At 44.4% G+C, this 18,482-nt stretch overlaps 1 protein-coding gene across 5 annotated transcripts in view; it reads right to left on the bottom strand.

Moving 5' to 3' along the window:
• The window catches only part of Itpr1 (inositol 1,4,5-trisphosphate receptor type 1), a 297,583-nt gene that overhangs the window by 259,787 nt on the left and 19,314 nt on the right, over positions 1 to 18,482 (bottom strand). For all 5 annotated transcript variants that reach the window (XM_042680110.1, XM_042680115.1, XM_042680112.1 and 2 more), the window contains exons 3-4: positions 13,910 to 14,017; positions 9,155 to 9,225 (exon numbers count right to left, since the gene is read on the bottom strand). In XM_042680110.1, the coding sequence (XP_042536044.1) occupies positions 9,155 to 9,225; positions 13,910 to 14,001 (163 nt within the window). In that variant the 5' untranslated portion in view covers positions 14,002 to 14,017. The remainder of the gene's footprint in view (positions 1 to 9,154; positions 9,226 to 13,909; positions 14,018 to 18,482) is intronic.

The following is an 18,482-nucleotide window of genomic DNA, read 5'->3' as shown; positions in this document are numbered from 1 at the left end:
CTGTAGCCCCAGAAAAAATGGGAATCCACGTCTGGCCAGCACAAGGTTCCTTGATCCCAATGGTTTCTTGTGAAGTATTAACCTACCTGTCTCTGCCACCTAATTCTTGTCCCTTCAAGCTGAGAACAGACTTTGGAAATCATTTCACTTAAACTTCCTTTATGTAGAGAAAATGAGGCCCAGAGAGACAAAGTAACTAACTTCTCCTAGGTATAGGAGCGGCTGATGGCAGGTGGTGGGCTGGACTCTCACTCGGACTTTCCTGCTGCGCTAGTCTTAGCAATTTTCCTTGTCCTTAAAAACCTGAATTGCAAGCCAGATTATGATCCAATAGAAGCAGGGTACTGACACTCAAACGCTTCTTATTACTGGCCATGAAAATTCCACTCTTCACTGAGGCTCCTTTCAAAGTTGTCAGGAGGTTTCAAGACCAATTACAAAGTGCTTGGGTGAGATGTGAACCTCTCTCTCTCTCTCTCTCTCTCTCTCTCTCTCTCTCTCTCTCTCTCTCTCTCTCTCTCCATCAAGCCATCCTTGTGGACTATTAAAGTTCACAGGCATATATATATATATATATATATATATATATATATATATATATATATATGGGCTGATGTACAAGATCCTGTCAAGTCTTTCTTTCTTCATTTATTTATTTATTTTGGTGGTACCAGAAGTTGAACTCACACACATATGTGCTTGCTTGGCAAGTGTGCTACCACTTGAGCAATAATCCTATCCAGTGCCCTGGGACTAGGGAAAGAAGGGCTCAGTAAAAATAAAAAAGGCCACAAACCTGATGCTCAAACTCATGGCTATCCTTCAGCCCTAAGAGCGGCTAACCAGAGTCAAGCAAACTCTCTCCCAGGATCACAGCTCTCAGCTCCCAGGCTGTCACTGTTCCATTCAGGGCATGTGTTAAGAAACCAGGTCTCCCAAACAGTGCATGCTTTTTCTAATATACACCAGGCCATGATGAATTATATATACAGGCCTCCTGGCACTCACAGCCAGTGAGACCAAAGGGGGATACTCTTAGGAGAGGAACACAAAGGCACAATGCCTATGTGCCTCTGATCACATGAAACAGTATTTATTGAAATGAATTCCAGAAATGGAAACAAGAGGTATTTTCTTTGTTGTTGCTTGTTTTCTTTTTGTCTTGTTTATTCCTTTATATGTCTTTGGGACAGTAAGGAGGAAGCACAAAAATGGAGGGTGAACAAATACAGCGGTGGTACTCACTAAACACTATGTTAAAAATGAACTATACAACCTGTGGGTGGGGATGGAAGGGAAAAACTGGGAGAGGGAGAGGGAAGGGAGAATGAAATGTACTCTTTGCCTGACATAACTATAACGTCTCTGTATATCACCTTTATAATAACATATAAGTATATGTTATTATAGTTGTAAAAGAAACCAGGTCTACAGCCAACACCTGACTCAGAAAATGCCCAAAAGACCAGGTTACTTGCCCCAGGCTAGACATTCACCAGGACCATAAACAAATCTCAAATTAGGCCATAGGTTATTCACTGGATATCCCACAGCTTGCCCTGGCAATGGCTAAAGATGCTTTATACCAAAAGGCCCAATATTGCCCATCTTTCTACTTGGTATTCTTCCTCACTTAACTGTCCTACATTAGTGATAGCGATGTACCTCAGCCCTAGATTCAAACCCAGAACCATGAAAAACTAAATACTGTAGATAAAAACTAAGAAGAGCTTTGGCAGGAAGCAAAGAAGTCCTTCCTTGCCTGTTCTCATTGAGAGACTGTGATGGTTACAGGGCCATGGCTTCAGAGAATCCTGCTGGCAGATGGCAAGGGAGATGCAGGACAAAGAGGGGAAGCACAGTGAACACAGCCCTCAGAAGAGGGCTCTGGGGCTGGGAAGGTGGCTCAGTGGTAGAGCCCTTGCCTTGCATGCCTGAGGCCCTGGGTTCGATTCCCCAGCACCACATAAGCAAAAAAGAAAAAAGCCGGAAGTGGCATTGTGGCTCAAGTGGTAGAGCGCTAGCCTTGAGCTGAAGAGCTGAGGGACAGCGCCCAGGCCAAGAGTTCAGACCCCATGACCGGACCCCCCCCCCAAAAAAAAAGAAGAGGGCCCTGGCCTGGCTCTAACACTGGTGAGACATGTGGCCATGGACCAGCTCCTAACACTTTTTTTTTTTGGGGGGGGGGTCCAGTCGTGGGGCCTGAACTCTGGGCCTGGGCACTGTCCCCCAGCTCTTCACCTCAAGACTAGCGCTCTACCACTTGAGCCACAGTGCCACTTCCGGCTTTTTTTTCCTGCTTAGGTGATGCTGAGGAATCGAACCCAGGGCTTCATGCATGCAAGGCAAGCGCTCTACCACTGAGCCACCTTCCCAGCCCAATTCCTAGCATTTCTTAGCCCAAATGGTGTCAGGTATACATACCATTTGATGCCATAAAGCCAAAGGGAAGGATACACTGGAAAAGTTACATTATCTACACTGCCCCAGCTGGACACAAGAAAGTTTTTCACCCATTACCCTTCTCCTTGCATAAGTCACTACGGTGTGGACAATGGTTTACATTCAACAAGGTCCTCTGAGATGTTCACTATGTATTGACATGGACTTTGCAGAGAAAGCTGAGTATCAATGGTCAACATAGAGTGTGTCTCCAGTTAACCTGTATGCTCACTTTTTTAACTATGTTTCCTTTCTAACAGCTTTTCTTCTGAAACTGCACACTTTAGTCACACTACTATGGTCTAAGGCCAAGGCTGACCTCTTGAAGTGAACAGAGATCAAATGTCAAGGGCAGGAACTTGACTATTGCCCCAATGTGTAAAACGTGATTACACAACCAATGGCAAGACCAACTCTAAAGCCTATCTTATTCCCCAAAGCCTCAAGTCCGTGGTTTGCAGTCCACAACCTAGGAGGTTATTCTTCTAACAGGAAAGACTCTGGAATCAAATGAAGGCTGGTTGTCACTTTCCATCTTTCCTCCATAGAAGATGCCTTTTATATTTAGTATCTCTGAGAGAAGGGATGGGCAGGAGTGGGAAGAGGAAAAGATGAGATAGAGAAAGGAATTCACTAACCACAAAGTTTCTATTCCTGGTTTCAATTTGCTATTTGCCTTCCTTATTCTTTTGAGATTATGGACAAAGCCAGCACAAATCAGAGAGACTGAAGACTCTGCATTATCTTCAGTGAGTACAGGTGCTTTCCAGCGATACCACATTAACAAAGGATCCAACGCAGCCAAATGACTCCAATCTCAGTTCTCTCTCCTCAAGGCTTAGAGGACAGTGACTGTTCAAAATTCATTCTGATGATGGAAAAGATCTGGCTACTGTCATAGTCACAGAATTATTTTTTAAGGCAATTCATTTCAGAGATGCATGTTTAAGCACCAGAGAAAAGTAAATGTGTTCAATGTTTAACTCTTTCACATCTATTCTGCAGAACAGACACCAGTTTTAAATAGCTGCTGTCCTCCATTAGGTCTTTATCTGTATTATCCCCAATCCCATTGTTGTTACAAGGAAGGAATTCTTTTCCTTGATTCTACAGAAAAGTTATATAATCACTCAGCTTGCACAGAGGAGTGCTGGACTTCAAATCTAGATTACAAGGTCCATATACACAAAGCATTGAAAGACAAAAGGAGTAACAATTAATTACTCTCATACCACTAAAGCTTCCCTTCTTGTACCATTTATATATAATGAGCTGTATTGTTAAGGACTAGGAAACAAAAAGAGTCAGTAAGGCTTACTGAGCCTTTAGCTAGGCTAAGCTCTAACAGTACTGACTTTTTAAAAAGATTCTTGGGTGTACTGGAATTTGAACGCAGGGCTTTGTGTTTGCTGGCAGGTGCTCTACCACTTGAGCTATGCTCTCAGTTTTATTTTGCTTTAGCTATTTTTGAGGGTTTGCAGTGCTAGGAATCAAGCCCGGGGCTTCACGCAGTCTAGGTAAGTATTCTACTGTTGAGCTATTCCCAGCTCTTAATATTATTTCATTGTAGTGAGGTACTTAAAAATTCTCTCTTCTACGTACTCTGAAATACACAATACATTATTATTAACTTTAGTCACCTTACTGGACAATGTAACATCAGAACTTATTTCTCCTGTTCCTTCCTTTTTTTTTTTTTTTTTGTCAGTCGTGGGGCTTGAACTCTGGGCCTGGGCACTCTCCCTGTGCTCTTCAGCTCAAGGCGACCACTCTAACGCTTGAGCCACAGCACCACTTCCAATTTTCTAGTGGTTTATTGGAGGTAAAAGTCTCATGCACTTCCCTGCTTGTGCTGGCTTTGAACCGGGATGCTCAGATCTCAGCCTCCTGAGTAGCTAGGATTACAGGCGTGAGCCACCGGCACCCGGCACTCCTGTTCCTTCTTACTGGTTGACCCAGCTCTTTCCATTTCCTTCCTTCTCCCTTTCCCTGACAACCATTATTCTACTCTCAACTTCTGTATGATATTTCCCACAGGAGTAAGATCATCCAGTCCTTGGATTATTTTGCTTACCAATCACAATGCCTTCATGTTGTCACAACTAACAGAATTTCATCAAATACTAAAATCTTTATCTAAATACTAAAATCTTCAAATACTAAAATCTTTAACCTACACATGAATTTATGAGGTAGGGACTATGATCATCTTCCATTACAGGTTTGCAAAGGTTAAACAATCTAATCAAGATAACACAGGTGAGAATTTGGGGAACTTGGATTTTAATCCAAGAAGGTTAATCCAAGATTCTACTTTTTTTTTTTGGGGGGGGGTAGGGATAGGTCGTGGGGCCTGAACTCTGGGCCTGGGTGCTGTCCCTCCGCTCTTCAGCTCAAGGCTAGTGCTCTACCACTTGAGCCACAGTGCCACTTCCAGCTTTTTCTGCGTATGTGGTGCTGAAGAATCAAACCCAGGACCTCATGTATGCAAGGCAAGCACTCTACCACTGAGCCACCTTCCCAGCCCCAAGATCCTACATTATTAATCACCACCACTGTTGAAAATCCCAGGAGGAATTTAAAAATTAGAAGCTCTGAAGTCAGAAGCCATGGGGAATACTGCATAAACAGGCCTCAGATTCCCACTTTCTTCAGAACAGGTTATAAGAAACCTCAATAGAGGAATCACTTGCCAAGCAAAGAGTGGAAATGAGAGCAAATGACTAAGTACAGCTCTGCTGATTCTCAGAGAGAATCCATCATGCCACTGGGCGGCCTGTCAGCATCCCCTCTTCCCCGTGTGTGTGTGCTAAACTCCAAGATGAAAAGGCACCACAAGAAAATGGACTAGAAACGTCTCTACAGTGCCCCCACGTACATCTTATGACCATCAAAATGACTCCAACTTCAAAGTGGACTTATATTTGGAAAGTCAACAATCTCATCCAAAAAGGAGATCCTGTTCTTCATTTTAGAGGCAGGGAGGGAGGGGAAGAGAAATTCTTAAAGTAGGCTGCACCATAGTTGAAGGGAAGCTTTCAAAAATACGTTAAATACTTGCTGCCCAGGTTCCATGGCGGAGGAGCTCTCCGGAGCCACGCAAGGGCCGGCAAGGGAAGATCTGCCCTGCTCCTCATCTATGGGCAGAGGGCTCCGGCTGCCAGGTGGAGGCTAGGACTGCTGACCTACATTTACCAAGCCTGCAGCAGAGCTTGTTTTGAACAGATTTCCCCACAAGCTCAAAACAAAACAAAACAAAAAGCAGCTCATAACCTAGAAAACTTTACTTTTAATTTATGGAGAAAGGCAGTCAACAAATCAAGTCAGCATCACGTGACCACCTGTAGAAGCAGGCCAGTAAGTGAAGCTTCTTTCTTTCTAAATGACCTCTGTCAGACTGTTGCTTTTTGTCTCAAAAGTCTATTCAAAGTTAGGGAAATGCCAGAACAGGGTAAAAATAAATTAATTACAGAAATATGGGATGGTTACAACTTATAAGTGGAACTCATTCCTTAAAATATTATTCACATCTTGCCTGGTTCACAGCTATTTTTTTCATCATAGGATTAAATGAGGGGTTAAAATACCTTCTAAGTATTCTACTATGTTTCCTTTCCAAGTATCTATTTTTAAACATGGGTGTGTGCTGTTTTCATTCTTGTTTTTGTTTTTGGCAGTTCTAGGGTTTGAACTGAGAGCCCCATACTTGGTAGGCAAATGTTCTACCACTTGAGCCACATCTCCAAGCCCTTAAGCATATCTTAGTGCATGACAAATTATTATAGTAAAATATTCTTTTAACTATGCTGTTAAAACAAAATATTTCTCAGTGGAAAATGAACTATGCGACTGTGGGCAGGGACAGGACAGAGAAACTGGGAAAGCAAAGGAAGCAATGACACTGTCCAAAAAGAGATGTACTCATCACCTGACTCATGAGACGGTAACCCCTCTGCAGCACCTTGATAATAACAATAAATTATATTTTAAAAATATTTGGATCTGGGGAGGTAGCTCAATAATAGTGTTTCCCTAACATGCATAAGACCCTTGAGTTTGATTCCCAGCAGAGGAAGAAAAGGCGGGAGAGAAGCGGGGTTGGGGAAGATGGAAAGAGGGAGACAGGGAGACAAGGAGATAGGGAGACAGGAAGAGAGAAAGAGAGGGAGAGAGAGGGTGGGAACAATCTGTTCAAATCAGACATTAGCCATGCATACCAGCATGAGATACTTTACCCTAATGTCAAGAAAAATGCACCTCTTCCTACTTCCTCAGTATGATTCAATTTATGTTATCATTCTAACTCTAATTCCAGCAGCTATTGACTCTTTGGTGGCCTCAACCTGGGAGACATTACACTAAGTGCAATAAACCAGACACTAACACAGAAGGGTAGCTACCAGCGGCTGGGGTGGGAGGTGTTGGGGGGTATTGGTCAAAGGAAACAAAACTTCATTTAGATGGAAGGAAAAAAATTCCCAAATTCTATTATGCATGATGAATATAGATAAAGACAAGGTAGTATATGCCTGAAAAATCTTACAGTAAGTTTTAAGGGTTCTCAACACACACACACACACACACACACACATGCATGCATGCACGCACACACGTACATGTGCAAAGAAATATGTATTTGCTCAACTAGCTCAGTTTAGATATTCTACCATGTCTATTTCAAAATATACAAAATTTTTACTTGCCAATTAAAATGAAAAATCAACATTTGAAAAAAAACTTTTAAATAGAAAGGGTTAGTCACAGGTTAACTGTAAATAGCATTAAAAGCTCTCCCCATTCACTTCCCAACTCTCAAGGCTTGAGAGATGCAACAAGAGCTCCCACTGGACCCAAGCAACACTCACCCGGGGACCACTGCTCTGTTCTGTCCCAGGAGTAAAAGCCAACCTGGATTAGCGCTTCCCTGAGCAATGCAGCTGGTGGTTTATAATTCAGGTAGTATGAGCAGCAGCTCTTGACTTCAGCTGCTCAAGAGATTCAACCAAGGCATTTTTGAAACTCAGTGACCAGTTAAGTCAGGAGCCTTGGGGGAGCCTTGAGGGGGGACTCAAGACATCATTAGTTTTGAACGCTCTCCAGGTGAATTCCTCAGGAGAGCCACGCTCCTGCTCCATTCGTCTCCAACCCTGTTACCCTGAGACTCCCAACAAGACTCTTAACCATGAATGATCACTGCCCTCCCAGGCTGGATGTGGCACCCCCTCTACCTCCTCTGCTAAAGCAGGCAGTACCCTCAGCAGTGACATCACAGTCTAGGAGACTGACCCTGAGTGACTGCACTGTGATCATTACATCAGACCTTTCATTTGTGCTGCACTCAAGATTTTGTTTTGGAAGGAGACAAGGAGGAGGGATTAAGAAGAAAAATGCAGCAACAGCAAGAATTGCTTCAAGATCTTGTCTCCATCGACAACCTTTAAAAAGAAAAAAGAAACTGTTCCTCTCCCCCACCCACTGGGCTCTGGTGGTTCACCCTCATAATCCTAGCTCCTCAGGAGGCTGAGATCTGGGATCATAGTTCAAAGCCAGCCGAGGCAGAAGAGAATACAGGCAGCCTCTGGGCCTAGAGCACCTTGTAGAGGCTCAGGTGGTAGAGCACCAGCCCTGAGCAAAAAAAGTCAAACAAGAGCTTAAGGCCTCCATAATGGTACCAAAAAAAAAAAGTTTCCCAAATCCTTAGGTACAAACATCGTCTCCTGACAGTGGCATGCCAACTGGATTCAGCTCAGCCCCAAACTGCTGCCAGTGGCATCCTTCCATCTGAACGTCTGCCTTCTATTTCATTTTAATTTCTTTAGCTTTCATCCAAAAAGTCAAACCGTTTCTAAATCACTTAGCAGTAAGAACTTATAACTCAAATGATATAATCTGCAAACAGTTAAGGTTCAACCTCTTTGGGATCTAGGTCAGGAGTTAAATATTTAACCCAGTAGGTTCTCAACCCCGGCTATATATATAATAATCACTTGGGAAGCCTTAAAAAAATGCCAGTGGGCCTGTCCAACCCCAAGAGACAAATGTAATTGGTCTGGAGTAGGGCTCAGAGTATCTATTTAATTTGAAACTTCCTCAGCTAAAATTGAAAGCCACCACCACCACAACAAAAAGCCAAGTGTTCATCATCTAAAATACTAACTATATTTTCAAACACCTTCTTCAATTAACTAAACTACCTTTCTTTCCAGAAAGACCCCCAAAACAGGAGGTCAAAGAATGAAAAAGCCAACACCGGTAAGACAACAATCCTACCTGTTACCATTCAACAAAAATCAAATGCAATCATCAAGAATGTCTCTTTCCAACTGAGACTACTGGGGCCCTCAAAGGATCACTGAGATCTGCTGAAATTGTCCTTGGAGATTAGATCCACAAATCCTTTGTGGAGAAATAACTGCCTAAATGAAAAGCTTTAAACTGAATTAGCACTCAGAAACATGTAATCAACAGACAAATTAAGACTCTAATAAAAGCTATGTCAATCTTGGCACTGAATTTACTTATGCATTTTTCAAGACATTATTAAGACTTAAAATTATACTCTGGGAAAGATCCTAAGTAAATAAAACTATCATTGCTCACCAAAAAGAAAAAGGAAAAGGAAACAAACCACTTGTTAGGCACACAGAAGCAACAGCCCTCAAGAGTTTTCAAGTGAATCAAGGTGATAACTCCAGAAAGCCATCCACCTTACCTCTGAATTTCTTCGGCGGATTGTTAAGGTCTCCGGCTTCTGGCTGTACAACACAACGGTCATCAACCAGGCTGCAAAGAAAGTAAAGTATTATATCAAACCAAGTCCTAGAAAATAAAACCCCCTGCGCTGTACAAAACTGAAAATCTATCGCTTTTTTGGTGCAAAACTTACACTGCCATGTTATTCTTCCATGATTTGTTTACAAAAGAGGCTTTCCTATGTATGGAGTTAAACCTGACCCAAAAGTCCAGGGTTCTACTTCTATGATGGACACAAACCATGAAGCCACTGTTTTCCTGAACCATTTTCATGACAGATTTGCATACAACGTGTAATTCCACTGAAGAATCAATGCATTGAAGTAATGGGAGTGGAGGTGCCATCTTCATTATCAGTGGTCTAGGACCTGGAGCGTGGAGAATGAAGATGAACCAAGAGCCTAGCACTTAGGTAGCTAAAGGCCATACACATAAACTGATAAAAATATAACCCAAGGACTGAAAAACACTGAAGGGAACAAACCAGAAGTCCACCATCCCCAAGGCCACTGGAGTAGGCAGAGAGTTGCAGTAGAACTACTAGAAGAGTTGAAAGAGAAGTGGGAGGATGAAAAGAGGGGCACATTGCAGGGGGCGGGAACCTAGTATAATGCACAGAGATAGGAAGGGCTTGGAGCTGAAAAAGCAATTCATAGAGAGTGAAAAAATTTAAATAACTAATCTGATCCATAAAAACTCACATTTAAAGCCCTTATATAAAAATCCAACTTGCACAATTCTGCAGGAGAATCACTAAATATATGATAATATACAGCCACAGCATACATGTATATACCCTATATAATACATGTACAGAATGCTTGCATGTATTACATTATATGTATGTGGTGTATATTATACATATATGTGAATGATGTGTATATAAATGAGCAGATGAAGAAACTGAGGCTCAAAGGGGTCATGTGATTTGCCCAAGTGCTTGAAACTGGCATTGGCAAAACTGGTTCATTTTACTCGTGACCACAGTTTGCTTCCCAGCTAGCCTGTAGGATTTTTCGAGGTTTCTTCCATAAGCCTGTGTTGCCTCTTATCCAAAATGCAAGGTACCATTAAACACTGAGCCTGTGCCTTCCTGCTCTTTCCTCCCAAATTCCCTTCACTTCTCTTACAAGCTTCTGATTCTCAATTTCACCAAGCCTCGCCTCCTACCAGCCAATTCTCTCCAGGAACTCCCTGCCCTTTCTTCTTCCTCCCAACCTCTCTGACTGATCCCAAGGCTGTGCTAGGCTACAAGCCACAGAGAGGCAGTGACTTCCTGCTTCATGGCTCAGAAAAGCCCAAGGCTGTGCCTCAGTATCTGTTTGGTGGATGAATCAGTGTTGAGCATAGGCCACCAGCAGTTTGTCTCCTCTAGCTTCAAACCACCTGGAAGAACTCACTGTGCAGCTATAGGAGAGATCACATGGTCAATGCAAGAATGAAAAAGATAATGTGCACATGTAAGAAACCTCCTGGGTTCCTGTGTGAGTTTAATAAAGCTACTACAACTAACACGACACTTTAAAAGGTGGGCTCAGAAACCAACGCAGGACTGGGTTAATCATGTTCTCAAGGCAGTAGGAAATAGGCCCTAATCAGGACTGCATTGCAGATGGCACTGTGTCATCACTAGTGGTGTGATGTGGCTGTCATTTACTCCCCGTGCCCAGCATTTTCATCTGCAAAAACCAAGGATTCTGAACTAAGAGGACTGTTCAGACACTTTCTGTCTCTGAAGTACTTATGCCAGGACTCTCTCATCCCCGGATGTTCTGAAGCTGTGGTTAGGCAGGGACCCAAGAACCTGTGCTTTTAACAAGCTGTGAAGGTGATTTAGAAGCACACCACAGATGAGTGTAGGTCCCCACATGCACCGGCTCTCCAAGGTCCTCCTGGAATTCTCAAGTTCAGCAAATTGACAAAGCCACTGGGAGGTAACTTCCACCCATCTCCATAAACAGGATGAGGCCTGGATGCAGACCAGCCAGTCCCAAAAAGAGGTAGTCACTCACTGACCAGTGTTCCAGAAATGCTAAAACATAGTCAAAGGATAAAGGGGAGGACTAACTTTATTTTCCAAACCAATGCTAATAGGAGCTATTCTCAATTATGTGTGTTTATTCTATATTGTTATACTTATTGTTTAAAAAAATGAGACGGTAAAAAAAATTCAACCATGGGGGAATGAAAAAAAAAAGAGCTAACTAAGCAGGAAGGATGGAAATGGAAGTAAAGTATACATTCTAATTTTTAATGGACTTAATTATTTGTAGTCATAGCTCAGAAAAGCCTATATAAATCAAAAAACGTGCAGCCTTAAGAATTTTGAGAATGGCCCCCCAGGCATGGTAGTACATACAAGTAATCTCAGCCTGTGGGAGGCTGAGACAGGAGGATCACAGATTCAAGGCCAGCCTGGGCTATTTAGCAAGATACTTTCTCAAAAAGAAAAAAAAAATGAAGAACAGATATGCTGGAAGAAAGGGAGGCAGCAAGGGAAGTCAAAGGCTTCAGAAGCTCCGTGGACGCCCAATCTGACTGCAGGGAGAAAGGGCACAGTTTGGCCCTGGGGGACTGCAGGACATCCAGATCAGACTGTGGGCAGCCAGTGGCAAGGTGTGGGGGAACCCGGTTCAGGGAACCCAGTTCAGGGAACCCGGAGGGAGAGACTGCCCTATAGAGGGTGACAGCTAGGGCCCTTGGAGACCCCAAGTCTTCCGTGCTGTGAAACCTTCCGTGAGTGAGTGTGCTTGTCTACGGTGGGGAAGTACAACCTTCCTGAACTACAGTGCTCGCCACAGAGAGGTGTATGATGATCTAGGGGAAAATGTCAGCACAGTGAACACCACAGGGCGTAGAAAGTGCTTACCGCTGCCGTATATTACTGTAGTCATTGCTGAAAAATAAGAAGAGGTGAGAAATTCAACGATGGAGGATGGAAGGAAGAGGGAGAGAAAAACAAAAAGTCCGGCAAGAAGAAAGAAGTGATGGGTAAGAGGCAGAAGCAGCAGCAGGAAGCCTTGGTGCCAAAAGCCAAAGATAAATTAATCAGGATGGGTCTGCAATGTAGATACCGAAGGCAGCAAGAAGTTATAGATTACTGTTTTGTTTATTTCGTTTTATTTGGCAGTACTGGGGGGGGGGGGATTTTAATTCATGGCCTTGCACGTGCCAGGCCTATGCTTGCTCCACCAGGTGAGTCACACCTCCAGCTCACTGTTTGAATAGGGTCTGACTTTTTGCCCTGGCCAACCTGGACTATGACCCTGGAATTTTTACTTGCTGTAAGCTAGGATGACAGGCATATGCCACTGCACCCAGCTTCTTTACTGGTTGAAATGGAGTCCTACCACGTTTCGTTAAACTGGCATTGGTAAAACTGGCTCATTTTCCTCATGACCACAGAATTTGTTCCCAGTTAGCATGCAGGATACCTACTCACACATCTGGCCTCAAGTCTCCATCCTCTCAATCTCAGCCACCTATATACCTGCAATTATAGATGAGAGCCACCACATTTTTTTTATTGGATGACTATTTACTTACTGGCTTACTTATGGAGACCAAATCTTTTCTGCCTCAACCTCAACCTCCCAAGAGCTGAGATTTACAGGTTTGGGTACCCATGACCAAGCTATTGGCTACATTTTCAGTTCTAGGGTTTTGAGCACAGGGCCTCACACTTGTAGATATGTGTTCTTCTACTTTAGGCCTAGCCCTAGCTCCTTTTTGCTTTAGTCTGCTTTTCAATAGGGTCAAATGGTGATCTGCCTATTTCTGCCTCTCAAGTAACTGGGATTATTGGCATGAGCTGAAAACGAAACTTTTATTCAGTGCAAACACAGATGTAATCAAGGTATAATTCTTTATCTGATATGATTTCCTCCTTGAGGGTGGAGTAACCTGAATGAGAATTTGGGAATAGTCACTGCTCACAAACACCTGAAAATAAGCATACTTTCAATGGCAGCCACCACCAAAAGGGAGATTCGGGCTGCTTCTAAGAATGGGGTTTTGGAGAGGCTACTGACCTGCCTTCCTCCATGTACTGGAGACCACCTCTAACCAAATTCAACAAAGCCACTCGGGCCTAACTACTCTTTCCAACACAAAGTCAGCTGAGACTGTTCCAGACTGTTCTAAAGGTAGCCATGTAGATTCTCCATTCTGCCCATGTCTGCCTTTGAGACTACTTTTCACTTATTCTCCTAGACAATAAATGGAGGAGGAAGGGAAGAGGGGGAGGCGGGGAGGCGGGGAGGTAGGGAGGTGGGGAGGCAGGGAGGGAGGGAGGAACTATAGAAGGAGTATATGGTAGTATGTATTCAGACTTCTAAAGAAAGACTTAAGGGAGCACAAGCAAGTGAATATACCAAACTCCGCAGTATGAAATTTTCCAGTGTACTCTGCAATTCAGCTTCTTGGGAGGCTGGGATCTGAGGATTGTAGTTGGAAGCCAACTCAGGAAGGAAAGTCTGTGGGACTCTTATATCCAATTAACCATTAAAAAAGCTGGAAGTGGAGCTGTGGCTCAAGTGGTAGAGTGCCAGACTTAAACAAAAGTAACTCAGAAACAGTGCCTAGGCCATAAGTACAAGTCCCAGGAGTGGCACACTGGCACACATGCACGCACGCACACACAAGTCACCCTTTTGAAGCACATGTGATAGTGTCTGTAACAAATCCTGTTACAGAACAAGTCAGGTGCTCTTACCCCAAGGTGCTGATGAATCCATTGGTCGATCCCTCCGCGTACAGAGAACAAATGTCTCCAATATGCAGGAAGCTAGACATTTTGTCAGACATGTCTTCCTTGAAAATCCTAGACAAAGTAAAGTATGCAATGCTATTAGAAAAGAAATGCTCAGCAGAGGCAAAAAAAAAAATGTCACCAAGAGTTGGCTTAGCTTAATTTTTCAAAGTGCCTTACTTAAAAGTTAAATTTAAATCTGAGTCTGACAGGCAAGCAATCCCAGGAGCCGAGGGAGGACATATGCAACATCTTTTCCAGTGTGTTATTTAATCTCAGGATATTCCAACCACAATAACATTTGTTCCTAACAAAACCACGCCTGAATCAGATTCCACAAGTTGAGGACCCTAAATAATACACAGTGAGTGTAATGACTACGGGGAACTGGGCCAAGACCTCTGCTGTGATAAAGGAGTTGGAAAGTCTGACTTATGAAACATTCACATATTCAATTTGCCTCGGAGAACGTTAAGTCAGAAGGAAACACCTGGTAGAAAACTTGGTCTGGCAAAGCCATGGAGCTTGGAACCGAGGTAGCAAAGCAGCAGAATGACATTAGTAAAAAGGAAACTTGGTACCAAATGCCACAAAACCCTAGCAGCCTTTTAAATGTTCAGCAACTGTACACATTTACCCAAATGCTAAATTATTTTCCTTCTCATCCTTCACCCAGAAACACTTTCGGGGGCAGAAAGGTCATCAGCCAGCACCTGGTCCAAAACCATACACATCTTGGTAAGAATAAGGTTCTCTGGCCAGGAACCTAGCAGGCAGGGGCAGTCCCACAAAATAAATGCTCCAAAGACTGGAGGAATCTCTGCACAGCCCAGAAATCATTAAACACAAACACATACAAATATCAACAAAAATATTGAAATGACTCATAAAAACAGCTTTCATCAAGGCCATAAATATTGAGGAATGGGAGCCAATTGCAAAAAGCTAAACTGACATTTCAAAAACAAACTCAGCTATGTAAGAACACTAAGCCTGGGTTGGGCAGCAGCTAATTCTCCAGTATAGTCACCGCCTCAAGACCAGACTCCCTTACACACCTTTCCCCAGCTACTCATCAGGCTCTACCCCAGAGACCGTGACACTCCCCAAGCCTCAAAGAGTTGTTATGCATGATCAAAGTAGTCTCCTCTTCACCTGCTGAGGGCCAAGGTTTCTTTTAAGAACTGGGCAGCAGGGATGAGCAGGAAGTGGCAGGAAGCATTCTCCTCCCTTACATAGGAATGCCTGTGGCAGAAAGCGGACCCTTATGGAAGCTCAGTTCCCTGCTTATGAGAAGCTCCAGGGAAAAACCGATCCCTGCCCTCAACAACCCAGCATTGCACAGGAGATGCAGAGGGAAGTAGCAACTGAGAACATGGAATGATACATGGAAGAGCTCATATCTCTCCACTTGGGAGAAAGACACACGGATAGAGGGCAGAGGGACAGCCTGCCAGGCACTGCTCTCTGGGACCCCGTTAATCTAAGGTTTCCTCTAAGGTTGCTAGTATACTGGAAGGCAAACCAATGCTTCAAATAATATCCACAGCCAGAGAGGTGGTACCAATGGAAAACACCCGGGGACACAGTATTTCCTTCACGAGCAGTTGCTTATTTATTTATTGGCCATTCAAGGGTTTGAACGCAGGGCCTTGCACTTGCAAGGCAAGTGTTCTACCGCTGAACCACACCTCCACACTTGGTTATAATGGGCCAGAAAGTCGGCATACTCCTGACTCCGTAGGGGGAGGTACTGGGGATGGAATTCGGGGCCTTACGCATGTTGGCTGGGCAGGTGCTCTGCCACTGAGCTCCACTCCCCAGCCTAACTAGTTGTAAGTGACAAAAACAGGCCATCGTGTACAATGAATACACAAAATGAGTTGCTTTTCTTTCTCTGGAGGTGGGGATGGAACCCAGCACTTTGCACATGCCAGGCAAGTACTCCAACTAAGAGGTATCCCCAACTTCTGGGACCAATTACTGGAAAACAACTTTTCAGAATTCTGAGCCAGACCAAACTTGTGTCTACTCACCCTGGCCTCTCAAAGTGACCCTGGAGAATTGCCCGATGGAGGAGACAACTGCTCGGTGCTTACACAAGACTAGAGCTACTGTCTTCGGACCTGCATCACCTTACTAAAAGGCTCCAAGTCTTTCACGCAAGGAACACAATCCCTTAAGGTTCCAGGCCCGTAAGCAGGAGACACAATGCCGTGCTCTGCAATGGCACACATGACATACCCAGTGTTGCCTGTAGCTCATAGTTCCAACAGCTGCATGGACACTGCATTTCTATAGTGAATATGCTGCACCCTTCCATCCCAAGCTTAACGGCTAACATCTGCCAAGCACCGCCATGCCCAACCCCTTTGCTAATATATATAAATATTCTCCTTTCCGAATCCTCATGACCACACCATGAGACAGGGAGCACTACTGTTCCTGTTTTATTGTTGGGGAAACCGAGGCAAAGAGAGGTTAAGATGTTCAAGCAAGTCAGAGCCAATCAGCAAAGCAGGACGGTCAGAGTCACAGCAGGCCAGGCCCCTCTGATTCTGAAGTGCAGCTGCTTCTCAAGAGTAGGACACAGACTAAACCTTTAGCCATCTTATTCACTCAGTGGCAAGGTTACGGAGCAAGAACTCATTTGTTTCCCTTGTGGAGAATTCTATTTCCCAGTTGTTCCACTGTAACTGTGGAACATTTGCATAAATCGGAAGAAAGAAAACAAGCATCTCCTCTTTCGCAGGTATACTTATTAAGTAGACAAGATAATTGAACAATAACCTGTAGCCACATTTTACATTTCCCCCTGAAAATACAGACCAGGACCCACACCACAACTAATGATCCTTGACTGGGCAATGTGCCAGGGGTCCCAATTACACAACCACCCAAAAAGGAACCAGGACAATTTCTTCCCAGGAGCACTGGACAGCAATTCCCCTCACAGGGACCAGGAAGAGGCCTCTGGATCCAGCTGGAAACCTTAGGAGGTCGGCCTGGCCAGCCTACCTTTTAATGAGATGGGGGAGGAGAGACCCTGGAGCAATTATCAGTGATGCAGAGAAAGGAAAACAGAGGGGGAAGGTGAGAGAGCAGGCTGGCGGGGGCAGGGGTGGGAAGTGGGTGTAGGGAGCCACAGGCCTGGAGTAATCTTCTGGAAGACTTCCTGTTGTTCGGAAGCAGGGTGGGAGAGCCTGCCTGGTTATCTGATCGGGGACCATTTGTGCTTGTGAGCTTCTAGCAGCTGCGCTCCCGGCCTGGGTGACACCAACACAATGGCTGGGGACCACTGTGAGAAAACAGCTGGCACCAACCTGCTATCAAGCTGCAGCTGCTTAGCTGTGGGACTTTGAATGCTACTGGGACATGGACACCTTGGGGACACACAGGACACAGGCTGGGTGGTGAGCCTCGTGGTCAGCCTCGGAGTTCCGCCTTGGGCCTGTTGTGTATCTACCTCTGTTTTCACAGGCACAGTGGGGATATCCTCCCTTCCAAGGGCAGTTGTTCAAGAGAGAAGATAATGCTTGTCAAGTGCCTGCTATCATACATAGCACACTGGCACTGCTCACCCATGTTAGTTACTTATTTATTAATGACAGTCTCTTGCCCACCCCCTTTGCTAATACATATAAATATTCTCCTTGGCCTGAAACTGATGATCCTTCTGCTTCAGCTCTGTAGTGGGTCGCTGCTGGGATTACAGGCGTGTGCCACCACACCTGGCTCCTGCTACCTAGTTTTATTGTTCTCCAGTGAAAGATAAAGTGGGATGCTAGAACCGTAGGGTTTCAAACCTTCCACTCCATAAAGGAAAGGATGGCCTGTATTAAAAGCTGGCAGAGTAATGTAACGGTGGGCATATATTTTACTTTAGGGGAAGGTAATTATCTTCCCTAGTTGTCCCGTTGGGAAAATACTCTCTTTGCTATTCCTCCCACCTTCTATATTCCAGCGCCTCCCCCCACCCACCCCAAACAAGCTGCATGCATTTCTATTCCTGAGCCTTTGAACATACCTCCCTCCCCTGCTACCCCAGACATTCCTCTCCCTTCCACCCCCCTCAAGTCTACCACCATTGTCTCCTTCCCTGTGACACTGCAGCCCTGTCCTATCTACAGCCTGCATGAGATGGTACTGTGTTAGGCGACTGTTTTCAACAATGAACCAACTCCAAGTCCATGCTGTAGGATCAAGGCCCTTTCTATGAGAAATATAGGAACACTTGGTCCCTAGAAAGACTTTGACTTTCAGCCCCAGTGACTCTCTCCTCCAAGGTAAGAATCAGTTTAGGGATGATGACAAGAGTAAAAGCCACCTTTCTAAGGCCTGCGTGTAAATTCCAGCTTCAGGGATTGCCCGCCGTGTGTCCTTAAGCAACTGACATAGCATCTTTGAACTCTGCTCCCTTCTGTGTGAACAGGCAGGCCTTCCAATCTCCAGGGTTATGATGAGGAGTACACCAAACAATCCACTCAAGTGCCGGACAGAATACCATATTCGCACCATATGCTCGTTTATATGTTTC

The sequence above is a fragment of the Dipodomys spectabilis genome, unplaced genomic scaffold, assembly GCF_019054845.1.
Source record: "Dipodomys spectabilis isolate Male_0828 unplaced genomic scaffold, ASM1905484v1 ptg000054l, whole genome shotgun sequence".
Taxonomy (NCBI): Eukaryota; Metazoa; Chordata; class Mammalia; order Rodentia; family Heteromyidae; genus Dipodomys; species Dipodomys spectabilis.
The sequence above is the reverse complement of the archived record's forward strand: the minus strand, read 5'-3'. Positions and strand labels throughout refer to the sequence as shown.